Source organism: Pieris napi, chromosome 10 (genome assembly GCF_905475465.1).
Source record: "Pieris napi chromosome 10, ilPieNapi1.2, whole genome shotgun sequence".
NCBI classification, from domain to species: Eukaryota; Metazoa; Arthropoda; class Insecta; order Lepidoptera; family Pieridae; genus Pieris; species Pieris napi.
Window position 1 is genome coordinate 12,167,279 of NC_062243.1, and position 21,006 is coordinate 12,188,284.

The 21,006-nt window shown below is 34.7% G+C and overlaps 1 protein-coding gene across 6 annotated transcripts in view; it reads left to right on the forward strand.

Moving 5' to 3' along the window:
• The window catches only part of LOC125053054 (RNA-binding protein Musashi homolog Rbp6), a 480,872-nt gene that overhangs the window by 246,627 nt on the left and 213,239 nt on the right, over positions 1-21,006 (forward strand). For all 6 annotated transcript variants that reach the window (XM_047654237.1, XM_047654236.1, XM_047654238.1 and 3 more), the window contains exon 5: positions 8,997-9,038. In XM_047654237.1, the coding sequence (XP_047510193.1) occupies positions 8,997-9,038 (42 nt within the window). The remainder of the gene's footprint in view (positions 1-8,996; positions 9,039-21,006) is intronic.

Sequence of the window (21,006 nt, forward strand, 5' to 3'; positions counted from 1 at the left end):
AATGTATACAGTTGGGTTTTATGAAAAGTGATTTATTGGCTTCTAGCGTTTTCTGCCAAGTGACAGGTGTCTTGAGATCGTCAGTCATTAAAACCAAGCTTTCTTAAGGTTTCTGAGCTTAATACAAACACGGAGATCGGTATAATTATAGTATAAATTAAATTTCAAAAGCACGTTAAAAATTACCTTTTTGCCTACCTTGCTTGCCTAGATAAAGGCTACTTGGAAAATTATAAACGAGGAGACTGGAAGAACCTCCAGAAAGGATACTGAATTTAAAGTGAACATAAACGGCAAAGTAATTAGTTCCGACCTCGAAGTAGCCTCTGCATTTGAAGAGTTTTTTACTAACATTCCTTTAAATACAACCAGCGTTTTAAATTCTTCACCATCAGCCGCCCTTTTATTATTGAAAAAGAATGTTCCTGTATGCAATCATAAGTTTGTATTTAGCCGCATTAGCTGCGATGACATTATAAAAACATTTAAACAGCTAAAAATAAAAAAAACTAAAGATCTTTGGGGTGTATCTGTTTTCATTTTACAATCAGTAATCAATACTATCAGTTCAGAGTTGGCTATAATATTTAATGAATGTATAGATTGTGGAGTCTTTCCAGACCAGATGAAGATAAGTAAAATCATACCGTTATTCAAAACGGGCAGCACTTCAGACCCCACAAATTTTAGACCCATATCTGTGCTGCCGGCTTTAAGTAAAATCTTTGAAAAAATCATTCTTGAACAATTACTGATACATTTTAATAATAATAAAATTATGCATAGCCAGCAGTATGGTTTTACAAGAGGTCGCTCCACAGCAGATGCTGGCATTCAATTAATTTCCGAGATTTTAAATGCTTGGGAAAATTCTCATGATGCCATTGGAGTTTTTTGCGACTTATCAAAGGCTTTTGACTGTGTCCATCACGAAATCCTAATCAAGAAACTTCAACACTATGGCATTGGCGAAAAAGCGCTAAATCTTGTGGAATCATACCTGAGCGATAGAATTCAAAAGGTAAATGTAAATGGAGCTATATCACAGGGATCCTCTGTTACTATGGGAGTACCGCAAGGCTCCATACTTGGTCCCTTCTTATTCCTCGTCTATATAAATGACCTGCCATTTCTTGTAAAGGAGCTTCACGAGATAGTACTGTTTGCTGATGACACTTCGCTTTTATTTAAAGTGAAACGACAAAATCCATCACTTGATAACGTAAACAGTGCCATCTCCAGTGTAGTTCACTGGTTTAATACAAATAATCTTAAGTTAAACGAAAAGAAGACAAAATGTGTTAAATTTGTAACTACAAATGTAAAAAGTAGTCATTCTCAAATAATAATTAAAGACGAGGAAATAGACTTTGTTGATAATGCGGTGTTCTTGGGAATTACTTTAGATAGTAAACTCCAGTGGGGCCGACACATAGAAGGTCTTTCGAATAGGCTAAGTTCCGCAGCGTTCGCAGTAAAAAAGATACGCGATCTTACGGATGAGAACACAGCAAAGCTTGTTTATTTCAGCTATTTTCATAGCATTATGTCATATGGTGTTATTTTGTGGGGTAATGCAGCTGACATTAAATCGATATTTGTAGTGCAAAAGCGGGCTATAAGAGCGATCTGTGGGTTGTCCCCACGGGAGTCGGTCCGAAGCAAATTTAAGGAATTACATATTTTGACTCTGGCAAGTCAATACATTTATGAGAATATTTTGTATGTGCGGAAAAATATAGATATCTTTAAAAAGAATAGTAGCTTCCATAATTATAGTACTCGTAATAAAGACAAAATTAGCGCACCAACCAGAAGGCTGCATAAAACGAGTAATTCTTTCCAAGGCAATTGTATACGTTTTTTCAACAAAATCCCTAGTGAGATACAAGCGTTGTCAATAAATAAATTTAAATCGTACATTAAAGTAAAACTGCTTGCTAAGGCTTATTATAATATAAATGAATATTTAAACGATCCTAGTGCTTGGATATGAGTTGCTCCAGTATATATTATAGGTAACACGACTGAATCTCTCGGCTGCATTTCCAGACTCTGGGGCGATCGTCAACATCCACGACTGTTTTAATGTAAAGTGGGAACAAACCGTGATCCATGTGGTATCCAATTATTTCAGTATTATTATTATTTTCTTATGTAGCCAAGTCCACATTTCAAGGATCGTCATGCTCGCTTAAATGTCATTGCTTGTGGCGGCGTCCATGCGTCGGGTTGTCTCTCTCCCTAAAATATGGCGAGGGGGCCGATGGCTGGCCATGCGTCATACTCGTGAACGGGTGCTACTTGTGGTGACTGGTCGTACTTGAATTCGTGTATGCGGTGATGTTAATTATTTCGACTATGTGTTTGCGTGTTGTTCCCACGAGAATGTAAGTGCGTGCTCCTATTTCACCATGCCTCCTGCTGATACCGGAAAGGTCTTTGTTTTTATTTATGCTATTATTATTAATTACTTAAAATGTCATGTGGAACATGGTGTAATGGTTGCAGCTCCTTACAAACGTTGTGTAAAAAAAAAAAAAAAAAAACATGGCGATTAAAAAGAGTGGCGGAGAGTTTATTGCCAGTTCTTCTCTTCCGTTCTACGCCCTTGATTTGAGAACTGGCAGTAAATGTAAAATTAGAAGCAATAATATTTATTTTTTTAATGACGAATCACAAGTGTACATTGTGTTACCTACGTGAATAAATGATTTTTGAATTTGAATTTGAGGTAAAATGTGACATGAGTGATAGCTTTAGTGGAATTCTCAACCCTTTGGTCGCACCCTGGCTCTACAATTATTATTTGTGAAGGAAAATGTAGCATTGGGCGTGTCTAAGAAATTCAACTGTCATTCGGCAACAGTAGCGTGTAATATATTCTTGAATGCAGGGCTCTATATCCTAATACAGGGAAGGCTGTTAATGCATACAATAAACCTATATCGATCGTGGTTTGAGTATATATATGGACACTCACACTGCCAGAAGGGTGGCAAGTGCGTTGACGGCCTTTCAAGATTTGGTACGCTCTTTTCTTGAAGGACCCTAAGTCGAATTGGTTCGGAAATACTTCAGTGAGCAGCTGGATCCACATAGTGGTGGAGCGCGGCAAAAACTGCTTTAGAAAACGCTCAGTTGTGGAACGACGGACGTCGAAGTGATACGGATGGTATTTTGTATTTAGTGTTGACCGAACAACTCCTCTGAACACTCTCCATGGTAAATGCGGTAGAAGATGCAGAGATACCCCACATCTCTACGCAACGCCAAGGGATCAAGCCGCACGGAAATATTATATGAATGTTGCATCTATCCACTCGATAAACCGTTGTTCGAGCGAGTTCACACCACTAGACTTTCTTGTCTTTGCCACCCTCGCGACGGTTGTTAATTATCGAGATTTTACAACACGCTTGCTGATTGAAATTGCATGTTCTGAATGCTAGTTTCATTAAGCTTTACTCATAGTTTCAATACTGCGAATGCAATTAATTTTAATTGCTTCTAATACGTTCGCGTAGTTCCCATGATCGCGTACCATCATTACAATGTCAAACAATAACTGTTAACGCGAATGCCTTGCGGTTGTGATTAAAACAATATTGATATTAATTACGTAACCCTTCCTTTCCAACATCCGATTTTCGTCAAACAAAGCCTAAATGCGTGTATTTTGTAATACGTTATTTTAAAATGTAATTACTAATATTATAAAGACGAGGGATGCTTTTTTTCTATGCTTGTAACGAAACTCAAGATTACTAGACCAGTTTCAGTTATCATCATTAATGAATTTTTCATTATCCATAGTAAAGGGTTAAAATTTATTTACTTCCAAAGAAACTTTAAAATCAATGTCTAGCCGCTTGAAGTCTGGCAGGCCAGTTTATAAACTACCCGTTTGTAATAACGAAAACAAAAGTATTTATGCATCTATATACATTTGCGTACACGCAAAATCAACATTTATTTATAACAATGACAAACGTATACCATACAATTTTCCATAGAACATTCAGTGTGGAACATTCAGCCACTAAAAAACATTATTTTATCTGTAGGTACACATTGTTAATTCAGATATAAACAGTTAATTTTTCGTTTTAAGAATTTATCTTCAAAAAAAGCATTATTTATCTTCAAATGAAGCGAAATATTGGTAAGTTGAATCAAAAGTTCTTTCCATATGCTTTCTGTTTTGCAATTTTCTTAGTGTATTTAGTTTGTTTCTCGTGTCATTATTAAATTTGTGTTCAATGTATTATATAAATTCAGTCTAATACACTTACGAGTTCGATATTGTATTGATATCAAATGCATTTAAAGTGGAATCGAATAGCAAGATGCACGATCGCCGGACAAGATCATTGAAAGCATTTGCACGGTGTACGGTAAGGTGCTAGTGAATCGACACTGGAGCTCAAATACTAATCCTATACATGCAATATGCATTGCAGTGTTATGTCCCTATTTAGATATTTACTAGATAGACCTGGATCGGATAATATAAACCTTTTTGTAAATGAAGAGTAGTAGGGTAAGATTCAGAAATGAGAAGCTAGGTCTGACGCCAAAAATGACATATGGGACTGCTAAGTCTGGTTTCTGAATTTCACTCTTAGCCTAGTAGGCGACTCTCAAACCTGTCGGGCGTTCGATTCCAGTGCATCATTTGATGTTTCTTTCACTGCACAATTAACACTTGCTTCTACGGTGAAGGTAAAATGAACCCGGCATTCTCCTAGATCCAGAGATATGTGTCAGGCATTGAAGATATTGAACCAAAAGAAAGTAATTAATGAAAGATGCAACCAAGACAAAACCTATATAGGGTTATAAGCTCACTTGAATATTTTAGCTAGGCGTAGCATTTTACTACCTTGCCATAATTAGTCATAGTTCCACTATATATGGTGATAAAGATATTTATATAGATTATTTTGGCTTCTCTTGTTGATTTTATATGACCTTATATCATCAACAGGAAGCATTAGTCGGAGGTCTAAGTACACATATACAAGTAACTTTATTTTCAACTATTATATAAATAAATTGTGCAACCGTTTATAATCATATGTAATTAATCTGTAAGCATATGAAATATTAAACCAGTTAACAAAATTTAAACAAGGGATTAGCCTTGCTAATGAAACTGTTTTTGGTCACACAAATCGAAGGAAGTATTCATTATATAAGGGTTAATAAAGCCTGTTTATTTCAAATCATTACAAATATACAGTTTTTATTTGTTATATAATTATTTCTTGTTATCCTTATATCCTAATTTCTTTCAGTACTATTGATCGGAACACTTTTACGGGTAAAGGCCTCCTCCAGCTTTTTACATATATCTATGGCTTTATCTCTATCTAAGGCTTTATTTTCTCCATTCGCTTTCTGGTAAAGCTTCTATATAGAAGATTACACTTCTTCTGGATAGAAGACATCTTCTATCCATGTATTTTTAGGACGCCCTCATCTCCTTCTTCCCCTAGGTCCTTTCAATATAGTTGTATTTAAAGTCATTTTATCAGTATACCTTTCTTCATGGCTCGCCCATAGCCACTTGAGCTTTAGGGCTTTTTACTTTATGTATTCCTCTTATTTTAAGTACGCTTCTTTCCATTACTTTCTGGCAAGCTACTAGAGAAAGGGCTACTAAATAACAAAGGCTAAAATCACACCATATTTAAATTTAATATTAACGATATTACATACAATAAATCAATATGGAATTGACAACTCATTTATTAAAACAAAAGAAACAAGAATTCCAATAACAATGTTCACATTCGGATCGTAGTCATACAAAATGCAGTAACCACGAGCCATACAGTGAAAAACTACACGCAACGTCAATAACTGTTTACTTAATATAAAATTTAACGTATACGCCGAGCATACTCGTATCCTACCAGTGATATCACTAATGTGCTTTCTCCTGCAATCTTTTCTTCGATGACACGCTAAAATAATCAACCCGGTGAATATGGCCTGTAACGCGTTGGATTAGGGTATGTTTTAGGATGCTTATTACATCGACTTAGGATAATTTGAAGTATAAAAGCGGTGATGTCAATCTTTATCGCTAGGGAAGTCAGGGGGAGGTTTGCTGGCAAGGAGGGTGCGGCACTGCGTCGATTGTAATCACGCAAATGGCATATCAAAACGTCACTGGTATATCGATGTTTCGCTGTCAATTCTGTGTGGCACAGGTTTGTGGCCAAGTTTTTATCCGCATTGTTAAATATTATAGCGAGACGATAAATTTTTATATTTTTTACCATTTTCCAGTTGTTTGTACATCCTTTTAATGCATTGTTCCGCGGCTTTAACTCCGTATACATAACGGGACTTGATATTAAATAAATAAATCAGTGACGCTAAAACCTTTGTAGTTCTGGGCCTCAGATTTTTATATCTGTTTCATGATCGTTTGTCAATTTAATAGATAAGTGGTGAGCCTCCTGTGCATGACTTTTGGGTCTAAGGCAAGCCGGTCTCCTAACGATGTTTTCCTTCATCGTTTGAGAGAGTTAAATGCGTGCACAGAAAGAAAGTCTATTGGTGCACAGCCGGGGATCGAACCTACGACCGCACTCTGAAGCCTCAAAAATATATCCATATCAGTTTAGTCATCTCATTCTGTTATTAATTAAGGTATAAAACGTTAGAAGAATTACTAGAAGTAGGATACATTTTTCTATTTAAAAAAGCTCATTTTGCTGAATAACTTCCACGAAAAATACACCCCGGAAAGAACCCCACGAAAAAGTTCTCAAAGAAATTCTTTCAAATACACACTCATTAGGGAGAGCAGGAAGAGCGGATACTCGAAGTCTCTTGTAATAATTTCAAAGTAATTGAAGCAAGGTAATGTTGGTACCAGAATGGACCAGTCTTTAGTGGTTCCCTTTTATTTTTCTATCGGCACAGCCTGCCAGCTAGCCACTGACTGCGATCGCTTCCATTAAAATAACTCGTTAAAATTTATCATCGACCCGCTTAATCGCTTTAACGCCACCATCTGGGGTTTTATGATTTTTCTGCTTGTTCATATAATTTCCTGGTGATTTAACAACGTGTACAAAATTGCCCGCATTTAAATAAACATTATGTCACTTACTGAAATACTTACCTACATGCCTATTACAAGAAAATAATGTTCAAAGAAACAAATGCAATCTGCGGCCGATTGAAGTGCCGATGGATTATTATTTTATTATTAAATAAACATTTGCAATTCCGTTCTTGGATAGATATGGCTTAAGATTAGCGTAAAATTATATTTTCACAAAATAAAATACTCTTTCAGGCGAAATCCAATTTAATCAAATCATGCCGGATTTTCTGTAGCTGCGTTATTCCGCTGAGTGCTCAAAAGATAATTAAATAATTAAGAATGTATGAATGATGCCGTAAAGCTGTTTCTCTGATATTGTAGTAATGCAGTCCTCTTGGGCGAAATCTTTTAAATTATTCTCTCATGCTCTGTAATTACAGGGACTTGCGTGCTCTTAATCTATTGTGAATATTCTTCAGATTTGTGTAACTCCACTTACCTGAGTTAGAGTGGTCTATGTATGAGGATAACGCACTTAAAATGAGTGCAAAACTATAGTCAAGTAGATGAGTACATCCCTTTATATTACACAGTAGAATTTGTCTCCTAAGCTAGAAGTCGCGGCGCTATAAAATTAGATTAGAAAATAGGAATTTGAAATTAGTAAAAGCGTGAGTTAAATTTAAAACGTTCTCTCTGAAAAATGGCTAAATCCTCTAATTACAACTCATCCGAGAAAGTGATCAGCGTCAGTAAAAAAACATTTTGCTTCGAAAAGGTTTATATTTTGCGTTTATAACGGTCAGCAAACGCGTCGAGATAGGAAAAAAAAGGCTCAAAGCGACCGCTGGTTGCCGGGAGAAAATCTGAGAGCTTAAACAGTGGCACGTATGAAATAGTGCCGCTCGGTTACATGAAAAAGACGAGAGAAATCGAGTGACAGGACCACGGCGCAGGATTTTGAGGCGGCTGCTTTTTTTGCGGGATTTTCGGTGGTGCACTGTGCAGCCGCGCGAACAATTTGAATTTATTACGTACTGACGCATGATGGTGTTATTACTTGAGACCACAGTTCCTTAATTGAAATATTAATCGCCTAGATCCGTTCAAAAGTTGATATTCCTGTGACTTTGTTTTTTATATTAAATAGTTTGATTTTACAAACCCTTTCTTCCGGCGCTCATACCGAAAACGTTTTTAAACCTGATGGGGAGAGAAGTAACTTACTAATTTATAAAACTGTAATCAACATGTACTATAAATTTAAATATGTAGCATTTAATTCCGTTATTCAATAAAAAAACTAAAGTACACTTCTCGTTCTGTAAAATTGTGTTTACATTTTAAAATAACAAAATACTTTCTACTATTTTCATATGCTTTAATCGTTTTTACTTAAACGCCTAAGGCTTTTATGTAGAAGATACAGATTAATTTTTTTTTCAAATGTGAACTTAAACTTTATTTTTTTACTGCAATTTAGTTGAATCGATTCTACAATTTAAACGTATATTTTCTACTTTTATTACGTTTTGTCAAGTAAAAACAGTAGGTATATAGGCCGTACATATTTCCAAAAATCTATTATATATAAAATTCACAGTGTTTAACAGTTTTATCAATATTATCAAATAAATATAACAAAATTAACTTTGATTAATATAATGCATAATGCTAAGCCAGGGCCAGTTACAACCACAACACGTAATGCGTGTGATTACACACTTAAATCGAACCTTGTTCTTTAAAGGAAAACATTTTTATTTTTCATTCTTTTTTTTATTATTATTATTTTGTGTGTTTCGTTAGTAATAAATGTTCTGTACAATGTCTAATATATCATAGATCCGAGAATAGAAATAACTTAACTCACACCAGGAGCTATAAGTATTTTCGCCACATTAAAATTGTACATTTCTCTTTACAGATTGACCCCAAAGTGGCATTTCCCAGAAGAGCACATCCAAAGGTAAGCGAATGATATCTTTGTGGTCAGACATAAACTGGAGCTTTATTAACCTCATCGAGATTAAATTTTCACTGAACTTACGACATATTGTGCAAAATAAATACCGTTTGTTTATTTTCAAACATTTACACAAAATATTATTTTAGGCTGGACATAACTCTCGCTCGCTATTAAGATGTTGGCTCATGATGCATAAATAAGTAGGGGATTATAATTTAGTATGCGGAGTGTGATCTTCGGGACCGTTCCTGGACACGCCGGCCTGATTGAATCGTGTAATTACTATTTCGCCCTATATTACTTGATCTTATTTGGAAAATGTGGATTTTATACTGAGCTAATAACACTACTTTTTGCCATAATATTTTACGCTATAAATTAAGGTTTTTACTTTCCAATGATATTTCATTGAAAATTATGTAAAAAAATATTAAATTATAAACAATTGGATGTTTGGCACAGGGTTTTTTCTTTATTCGTATTTTTTTAGCACAGGGTACAGGCAGGACGCTCACGTTAAGTGATACCGCTGCCCATGGGCACTCAATGAGAAACTCGCGAGTGCGTTACCAGTTGCTTTACTTTATAGACAAGTCGATGTCTTTCTGTACCCGACATACGCTGTATATGGATCTTCTAGTTATTTGTAACCGGGGACTCGAACGCATATCCTCAAAGTTCATAGTTGCAAGTGACCACTAGTCTAACACTCCTGTCTTAGTTTACACAGTCATAAAATACCAGCGCTACCTTTGTCAAATTATGTTTAAAGATAAAAGTTTTATATATTTTAAATACAATTTACGTTTATAAAATTATTATTACTTTTGCGCCTCAAATAAACTTCCTTAGTTGAATGCACAATTTCCGCTCCAGACAATTCTATCTGACGAATTTCCTAGATAATGGGACTACTAGGGGACGCGCTTTGAATCAAATGAATTTTCCAACCCACGTAAGGGAGTTATTGTTTTTACAAATACCTGGTTATTTAAAAAAAAAGTGCGTGCGTATAAAGTACACATGTCAGAAGTGAAACTTCTTTGGCAAACTAATTTTTAAGTCTTGTTCATATTTATACAATTCTAAAACTTTAGATTTCCGAGACTTAGAGGGAGGGAAAAAGGAAGATATGTTAGGAATTTAATGAATTTAATTGTCATTAAAATATTAAAAGTGTTGGAAATTAATACAAATTATGAATAATTACAATTCTCTTTACGAAATTTTAATTTAAAAAAAATAATTTCCATAAGGTCGCCCTTCTCACTGTCTCTCAATTGGTCTAAATCTCTCTCTCCCTTTTCTTCGACAAAAACGCTGCACATCTTCGTGACGTATCCGTTAAATTACCCTCATGCGCCTAAATAAGTTTCACTTCAAAAATCACCGCATTTAGTTTTATTATTATACATTGTTGTCTTGATGTCAAAGGTTTATTCTTGGTTCAAAGAGTAAGGCAGGTTTAAATTTAGAGTGTATTAGCTTAAGTAAAGAGACAATTTGCAATTCAAATATAAAGGGAAAGGTAACTTCATATTAACAATTTTACGATAGGCAAAATATCCGCGATACCCAAACATCTGCGCGAGGATTTTGCGTGCCAATAAATTTAATGTTAAGACTTCGAATCCAAGGCTTATCGGTTCAATGTTTTTGTTCAGCTATAAATATTACTTCTGTAATAATTCACGTGAAAAAAATTGTATGTAGCATTCGCGAAATAAATTGAACTACAAAGATTTCTCTATTACAGAACAACGTTTTGTATGAGAAACAATTTGAAATTGGAATACCACATATGGGTAGAATGTTTGCGATATTAACAAAACCGCGAGAGCCGGCGCGCTCTTTCTTTTATATGGACATTATACTTGATGGATGGTTTTAAAACATTACTCTATCCGGCCCGTGTGGCGTTGCGTGGCCGGTCAAAGGGGATGCCGGCTATGCGAATTACATGAATACATTAAGGGAGAACTCGCTCATACATGTTAGGTACACTATAATACTCACGAATAAATTTGGAGCTTGTTCCTTCATCATTGTATTACCAAATGGCACCTTCGTATGTAAATTATCATGTTCTATCGATCGAGCCCTGATAACGACCTAAGTACGGACTTGATTCCGTAACGTAGTACTCCGCGCGGAATAATTTTGTGGAATAACTTTTTTGTAAGTGTAATTAGTCGAGATGATAAACGACGCGCGAAATTGTAATTTTGTGCTTGCGGTGAAATTCAAATTCGCGATTATCGTGCGCCGTTTCCCGTCTAATGCAAACAATAGAAAAAGGGGACATCTTTCTCGGCAAACTAAGGACAAAACAAACGAATTTTTAATATCGCCTTTATCGATAATTGAGACTCTTGCAAAAACCTCTTATTTTGAAAAGTTTTAAGAGACTAAAAGAGGAATTGAGGAGGAAAATGGAACCCGAAAGAAAACTTTTTTCATCTTCTTTGTTTGACATTGACAGTAACCGGCTTTTTATTTTCGTAGATCTATTTAATTTAGAATCAGTTCAAGCAAAATTGCTTAACATCTGGCGGGTGATGGCCAAGTTTTAATTGTTTTGGAGAAAAAAGTAGAATCAATGTTCTGGGCAAAATTTATAGAAACTATATAACAAGTTGATTGTAATCTTTGAAGATATCAATAAACTGTTTCGTGATGCCTTAATGCAATTGTACGGCAGTCTTTGGAGATAAACAGACGTAGTGCATTGTTAGTGTAGATGTAGAGACATGGAACAAAGGCTAATATGTCATTGTGGGCAAGTTAATTGACGCGGTTTCCGTACCGACGCGGCGGAACGTAGACGTCAACGTTTCCTCCTGTTACATATTTATATTCCGTTCACTATACAATACACACGTAATTCTAATTTCAAATTTTAAAATCGTAGAAGAGAAGAAATTGAAACCAGAAACGGTACTTGCATTACTTTATATTTCATCTATTGATAGATCCATAGACGAAAATCGGATAAAATTTGTAAAACAAGAGTATATTTAGATTATTTTGAATCAGTAATAGCGGGCAACCATGTTGTTGTATATTGATAAAGAATATCATAGAGATAGCCATATTTGAAAATGTAATTAAATATTTTATAAATCACGATACATGTGAACGTTAATTGACAAAAAGAGTGGCGGAGAGTTTATTGTCAGTTCTTCTCGTTCTACGCCCTTGACTTGTGAACTGACAGTAAATGTAAAATTAGAATCATTTTATGTATATTTATTTTTTGACATTCATAAGTGTACATTTTGTTACCTATATGAATAAATTATTTTTGAATGTTTTGGTCCGTCATAAACTTGCCTATAAGTAAACTTTATGAGAAGTATTTTATAACTACGGATCCGCCCCGGGTTCACACGGGCAACTATAACCCATAAACCTTGTAAAAATGAACCTTCCTCATGAATCATTCTAGATATTGGCGAAAACCGCAGATATAGACGCAGCAGAGGACTTGTTTTTATTTTATAATAAACTGAATAACTTTTCTCTAGAACTCAATCAAATCCCTTATTGCACTTCTTGTTTTTTAAACCGTGCATTAATCACAATAGTTACAGTCTAAACAATGAAAGGAAAGTAAATCCTATTCAGGGCTCATGTCCACTCAAAGTTCACGACAAATTCAATTAAAACACTCTAATCGACCCCGAAATGGTCGCCGAAATCGGTACTATTTGTAATCACACTCAGTTCATACTCTTTAATGGACTTCAAAGTAGTTCAACTCTCTTTACAGTAAGATATTTGAGGAAAAACCCACATCTCTGCCACAGTTAGTGTAGTTGGTAAACTACGGCATCTGTTAAGCTCGTGGTACACTTCGCTTACAAAACAATTTATTTAGATTATTTGTAATAACTTAAAAGTTGTTATGTATTATAGCTAAGCCTCACATATTCTCACCTTCACCTACATACCCTCACTTTTACACCATCACACATCACAGCCATATTAGGTATTACATTGATGTATTGAATAAGTTGTTCCCTTATGTAAATGTTTGAACCTTTTTGTAAATATTCCATCCATCTTTGGCAATTTTTTTAGTCTTTGTTTTTATATATATTTTTTGTTGACTGTAGGATTACGAAATATATATAATAAATATATCCGCTATCTTCAGTGTCCGCTCATTATGAGAGGAGAATATATAGATACAACTTGTTATCGAGTTTATACTCACATATCATACCTGTGATAGATAGCCTTTCTTCAAAGACCTTAAAACCTCTCTGGTTGTGTTGCACCAACAATTAACAGTATTTTTAATTGTATCACCTAATTTGAGATACTGAGGACAAGGCCTTTTTTGCAACGTACTTTGCATCTTCTCTGTGGTTAATGTTTAGCATATGGGAGTGTTGTTTTCGTATTTTCTCGTTGTTTATGTAAAGTATAATAAAAACAAATATCTTTTTTTACACGCTTTATATTAGCTTCACCTGTATGTATGTAACCGACTCCTTCGGACTCGATTTTGACCCACTTTTAACGGACAGATTTAATTCAAACCTTGCGCATCTGTCAAAGATCGATGACAATGCAATAATCCGATTAAAAAAAATTAAAAAAAATTAAAAAATTTGACTCTGTGCCATATTTTTCATCTTTCGAGCAACCCACGCTTTTTCACAATAATACCAGTAGTTTTTGTTCATTACCATTTTCAGCCTAAATTAGGAATTATTTTTCACTTTTTAGTTTGATGTGCTTTAAAAGCGTGTGTTCTAGTTCTTTTAAACTATTATTTATTCATTCTTAAATACCTAATCTGTAATATTTTATAGCCAATAAAAATAAAAATAAAAATTGCTTTGTAAGTTGAACTAGTTTTAGTATCTATCCGTTCGGCGTTCCCAGGCCTTTATACCTATTACATTAAACGTTTAGTTGGTGTAATCGCAAGTAATTTAAAGAGAACTTCCAACTTCCTTAGTATTTTGTATTTTCTTTTTTAATTACTTCGTTTTAACTTGGTGTAGACTGACAGCCAAAGTTCCTATATTTCACCTTTATGCGATAATACTGTTTCAATGCCTACTTGCACGAAAGCGTAGTGACGTTTTTTCCTGTAAGTCGCTCGTTAAAACTTTGAATGTACAATTAAAAATTTTTACTCGAGTAGTGTTGAAATTTTATTCTGTAACAATGTTTTCAAGTGATTTTGGGTTTGTTTAAAGAATGGTTCGCGTAACCTATTTTTTAATAAAATATTTAAATATTTTTTCTCATTTACAATCCCCACCCCACCTTTAATTAGTCTACTCCACTCTGGTTTATAATCTTGTAACAAACGACTGCAGCGGGTTGAGAAAAAAACAAAAACCAATCTATAAATAAATGAATTGCTGTTCGTTTGTCTAGCTAACTCTAGAATGGCTGGACCGCTTTGGATAATCATGATCTTGAAATATTTGAGGAAGTTAAGTTCAGAGAAGATTAAAATCGTGGGATACATATAATAACTAAAAACGACAGTTGAATTGTTCAATAAAAACTGTTCCTAGCGGGGAAATATTTTGTCTTTTGGTTTTTTAGAAATAAAAAATTATCACTTGGTCATGTTTATAGAAATTAGAGTTTCAGCTACTGTTTGAGGCCCGATTTTTTGGTTGTTATCTCTTTGAAGTTCATCGTATCTAGTAATAATTATTTATTCAATATTATATGTCGTTCGACTATGTATTTGCGTGTTGTTCCCACGAGAATGTAAGTGCGTGCTCCTATTTCACCATACCTACTGCTGATAGAGGACAAATCTTTGTTTTTAATTTTGTATTATTAATTATTAGATGTCAACAAAAAACTTGACGATTAAAAAGAGTGGCGGAGAGTTTAATGCCAGTTCTTCTCTTCCGTTCTACGCCCTTGATTTGACAACTGGCAGTAAATGTAAAATTAGAAGCATTTAGCATTTAATATGTATTTCTTTATTGACGTGCATAAGTGTACATCGTGTTACCTGAAAGAATAAATGATTTTGACTTTGTCTATGATTAGACTTACTGTCACCATCACAATCGAACCAAATGCTACAATACTTCGTCTAAAGAAAAAACTTTTCACGGTGACCACACACGCTGTAAAGCACGCGAATCGTCGGATAGATTTTAAAGTTATGTTACATAGTTGTAAATTTATAAAAATACATAACTTTAATCCGGTTAAAAAGATTTTTCTTTAAATGTGTAAAGGTTATGTCAATCAAAGACAATACTTCGTCTTTATACATTCATACTTACGTAACATTCCTCCGGCAAATTCAAGAACTAGATGAGCTAATTTTAAAACAATTATTTCATACAACCGTATAATATAAAGTTAATTAGGTTATAACTTGCGATTGCGTCATAATAATTTCCCATTTAAATTACCTTGTACCTATGTTACTTCAGGTTATTAATTGCATTGCAAATGAACAATTACGGGCAACAAGAGCCATAAAACGCCGCTCAGCTAAGTCCAATAGCAGGTCGTTAATTAAAGGTAAAATACGAGATATTGTATAACATAGTCGTGAATAATGCGAGTCGGCCCGTCGGCGTCCGCTGCAGCCTCACTCTGCGGTCGCGCGACTTATGCGCCGCTGGACTCTAGTTATGAGCTTCGAGCCGCTCATAAGTCACTTGCAACATCTGTTTCGTCATTACCTGGCTTTTTACCTGATTTCCCCTATCGGTTCGTTTTATATGAAACGTAGCATGCGTTACCTTGAAAGGCAAATGAGGTTGTAATGATAATATTGTATACAACTTTGTTCACCTTGGCATCGAAGGATGTATTAGAAGCTTGGTAGTAAATTAGGGCATTCATTTTAACTGACCTTACTCTTAAAGTTTTGATTGAACCAACATTAATTTTGACATAAGCATATGAAGTATTTTGAACCAATTTTCGTACGAACCAATTTTTAAAAAGCCGGCAACGTATTTACGATTCTGTCAATGTGAGCATCCATGGGCGGTATCACTTAACATCATATAAGCATCCTGCCTATTTGCCTCCTATATTTAAAAAAAAAATTAATTCTTTAGCTTGTAGCACATATGTGTTACATTTATTAAATCCCACGTGAATGCCACACTTAACTGTGCGACTAATCCCCATCTATATTACCGATATATCTCGCACCTCGGAGTGGTTCGATCCCACTAAAATGCCTCCCTTTTAATACCTCCACAATCGCTCTCACATCGAGTTTAGAAACCGCTGTTGAAAGCAAAAGTTTCACATAGAACACGGAGCATACTTTGTGAAGAAATTGCATTTAATCATGTTGGGACCTTCTCATAACTTGCCTTTCTCTCATATATTTTATGAATTCCTTACATACTTCTTGTAAACAATTACCTTAATACTTTCGTCATACGGCCTTAACTATTTTAATAAAATAAATTGAAACTCGTTCCACGAGTTAAAAGTTGCGTCTCATGTAATAAATTGCTTAAAAATTCCTTTCATCTCGTAATCGACTTTTATCAGGGTAAAGTGTCATACGCAAGGCTTTTAAGGAAATACTTGAGCTTTTTTGTACATAATGTTGTAGATAACTTCGTATCGGACGTATAAAACTCATTGTAGAACTCGATTTTAATCGTAATGTCTAATGGGAAAGTTTTCAACACGTTCCCTTAGAGCGCTTAACGCAATCTCCTGCACTTCTAGTTTCTTATTTTTCTTTTGCATTTTACGTATTGTAGTACAGAGCTTTTTTATTTCAGATTAAGTTCGTTATAGCGCCCTATACAGTTTAATTAATACTCGCTTCATTGTACCTCGCTAGTATTAATTGTACGTTCTCTTCACTGCTGCAAGAATTTTACCTTTCAAGCGCGCAACTAATTGTTAGAAAGTCCTTTATTGTGTTCCAATAATGATTCGTTAAAAACTGCGAGTTGCTAACAATTAATTTAATTAATATAATTAAATTTACAAAGTAAGATAACAAATTTTAGTTAAGTAACAATATTTTTTTACTATGTAGTGATATGATTATATCAGCCCTGTTTAAATGGTAATTCTTTTATAATACTTTTTACATAGGCCAACAAAGAAAAAAAATTGAGTTGATTATTCAATATGTGTAGTTCCCTTCGAGAGCGATACAACGATTATAGCGGTCATACAATTTTTTGAAACCAATTTCATAGTACGATTTGTATTTAGTATCAAAATAGGCTTCAGTTTCGGGGATCACCTTTTCATCAGCGCAAAATTTATACCCAGAAAGCACTTCTGTGAAATCCGAGAAGATAATTTAACTTAGAAAATTGATCGACTTTTGACGGATAAATTCAATCTAAAAAACTGTACTGTTTAATGCAATAAAAAAATATGTTTTGTTTATTCGTATCTCAACTACTTATTAGGCATACAAAAGTAGAATCAAAACAATTTAGTTTTAAACAAAAAGTGATTAAAAAACAATTACTCATTCAAAATTAAACTGTGATTTCTCGACTGAAACAGTCAAAGGATGAAAATTATCCCCTTGCGTGCAATAGCATTGACAGTCAGATCAGGTGTTGTACACCTCGGCACATAGTTTCAACGTGTTTCTTGCCACTTCATGTTATGCATGAAACTTCAATATTACGTGAAATTAAGCCCTTTGTTCTAAGTAATAACAAACTTAAGGTGTTAAGTTATATAGCCTCATTCCGAATAGTGTATTATGCTTAATAAATGTGAAAGGGTTGAGAAACTATTAAAGAAATACATAAATTATTCCGAATGTATTTATTATTTTATAATATTTACTAGCTGATCCAGCAAACGTCGTTTTGCCATGTATATCATTTATAATAAAAAAATAGAAGTTGATCGTAGAGGGGTGAAAATTAGGGGTTGTATGTATTTTTTAATGCTGTATTATAAAAAAATAAAAAATAAAAAAGTAGGGGTGGACTACCCTTAACATTTAGGGGGATGAAAAATAGATGTTATCCGATTCTTAGTTATACCCAATATGCACACAATATTTCATGAGAATCGGTCAAGCCGTTTCGGAGGAGTTTAACCACAAACACCGCGACACGAGAATTTTACATATTGGATATTAATAAATAATTAAAGCATCATTGACTTGATATAAATTGTGTTGTTAATGGTACATTGACATACGTACAAGATAAAGTTCTTGAGCGGGCCATGAATGTGTAATTTTCGGCCAAATAATAGCAATATTAATTAATAACTCAAAAGTCAACCCCCTCGCCCTGTCATTAGTTTGAACAGAGATGTATGAGTGTATCAATCATTAAAGTGTTATCGGCTTTGCACACGACATGCCTCAAGTTTGTATCAGGTTGTACGGTTTTAACCCACGTCAAAACCCTTCCGGTATTATAGGCGGGTAAACAAATATTTTTTAATTATTTATAGCATTTGTACCGGAAGTCCCAATATGGGTAACGCCAAAAAGTTTACATGTACGACTGGAATAGGCTTCCGGAAAGTGTAATCAGTGCACCATCTGTAAACACCTTTAAAAATAGACTGGATAAGTTCCTCCAAATCCCATAATACACGCGCATCAGCTTATTAAAAGCTGCCAGTGTGTTAATTAAATAATAATAATAATAATAATAATAATAATAATGTAGGTATGGCTTATAAAATTATTAAAAAGAGAACGTGTAAACAGACAATTAATATTTAATTATTTGAATGTATACATTAAATTAACTAAGGGTTTAGGGCCAGGAAGGTTCTCTTCTTTTCATATATAACTTTATATAACTTCTAATTGGAGTCTGTTAGAAGATCAAAATGACATATTATTATCACAAACAAACAAGAAAACGACCTCCGTCTTTTATTTTTTCCCAGCCAAGTCAACTCAAGGTGGCGATACAATTATATAGTGACACTTTATTTAAATGTATAGCATTCGTGTAAACGACTGACAGTTCCATATAAAAAATATAAAATAAATTAGCGGCGCTACAACCTCTATAGGTCTTGGCCTCAGATTTCTTAATCTGTTTCATGATAATTTTTAAATCTAATAGGCAAGTAGGTGATCAGCCTCCAGTGCCTGACTCACTCGACTTTTTGGGTCTAAGACATGTCGGTTTTCTCCCGATGTTTTCCTTCACCGTTCGAGCAAATGTGAAATGCGCACATAGAAAGAAAGTCTATTGGTGCACAGGGGATCGAACCTACGACCTCAGGTATGAGAGTCGCACGCTGAAGCCACTAGGCCAACACTGCTCCCAGTTTTGTTGACAGTTTCATATAAAGTTGTTATTAAAGTCGTGTGTCTTATCCTGATGAGGTTATACCGAAGCAGACAGCTCATCATAACCGATGACACGCCATTAACCCAGCTTCGTTCAATGTCTTGGACACTGTCTTACGGGAAATGACCGCCGTTGGAAATTGACAGGTCTTAATTGACTTTAAATTTATTTAAGACCATTACGCGATGTTTCTTATAAGTTATAAAACTAATTTTATTTTAAATACAAAACGGCACAAAGGAATCTCTTCCAACTTCGATTTTGTTCCCTTTGGAGCGTGGGGTTCAAGTGCATAGGTGCGAATTAAAGATTTAAGTTGGCGCCTGGTTGATAGTACCGGTGACACCAGAGCTTTCCAGGCTCAACGAATAAGTATCGTAATACAGCCTGGAAATGCTGCCAGCGGTACACTGCCACAGGGACCAAACATTTAAATTTGTTTTAATTTTCTTTTGGATTTTTTTGAAAATTGTAAATTCAAATTCTACGTATTCTGAATAAGCAAGCATAATTTAATGCTAGCGACATATGTTTCTACGTATTATACGTACTTATTATAGAAAATTTAGTCAAAATACTCTTAAAGATAAAAAATGTATTCGCACCGTATATCACGAGGGTACAAAGATGATGGAATTTCGTTTAGAATGATAGTGTTATATTTTTTCTCCGTCACCAGTGGCCAATTTAAGTATTAATAAAATGACAAAACGTGACCCGAGCTCGCCTGCCATCCATCACAGGCGCACGTCAAGTGGTGTCCGGGCGATTAAAAACTGAACCTAACCGAGATATTTTGGGACTGGTTAATATTCTAGACAAGGGTGCGTTTAAATATTAAACAAGTGGTTAGAAATTTTACCTTTTAAAAGTGAGGGTAAGCTAGCCGGGTAGCCGGATCAAAATTCAGTTTGCACACCGCATCCGGCTTTCAAAACAATGTAATATAATTTTTGCTGCGTAGTTAGGAAATGTTTTGATGTTTATTTATTTAATTAGGGTTTTATTTCTCTTTAAGTTACCCTAACTTTATGAGTTTAAGTTATTTTAACATTTAACCTAATCAGTAATATTAATAATAATTAAAATAAAAGTAAAACAAATTTAGAAAGTTTGGTTCCCGGAAGTGTACCTATAACGCTGGCAGCATTGCGATACTTATTCGTTGAGCGAGGAAAGCACCAGCTCTGGGGTCACCAGTACTATCTACCAGGCGACTGTACACCTGAGTCTAGCCCAAGACTCTCTATTCCAAAGGGCATAATATCGAAGTTCGAGCAAAGACTCTTATATTTGAGCCATTTATTATTTTCCGCCTACTCTGCGGCCACCGCATTTTTTTTGGTTGTCTGAGGGTGGTGAGACGTGGAAAACGTGTCCACACAAGTAGCATCCCATACTAAATCCCGTCCCATCCAAGGGATCAACGACATCCCATCCAGCCGCTTGCCATCGTCTCTTGTGATGCCTTTTGGCTTAAATTTGTTCAATTGCATTTTTTTAATTACGTACTGTCTTTCGTCCCTTTCTATTAAATTGTGTTTACGCTGTGATGAATAGTGTCAGAAGCTTTAGTTAAAACGGTACAATAAGACTAATGAATGATACGAATATGCTAGAGTAGGGATATATAGATATAGGATAGATTTTATAATAACGGAGAAAGAGAGGGCGAGCCCGGATGCCTC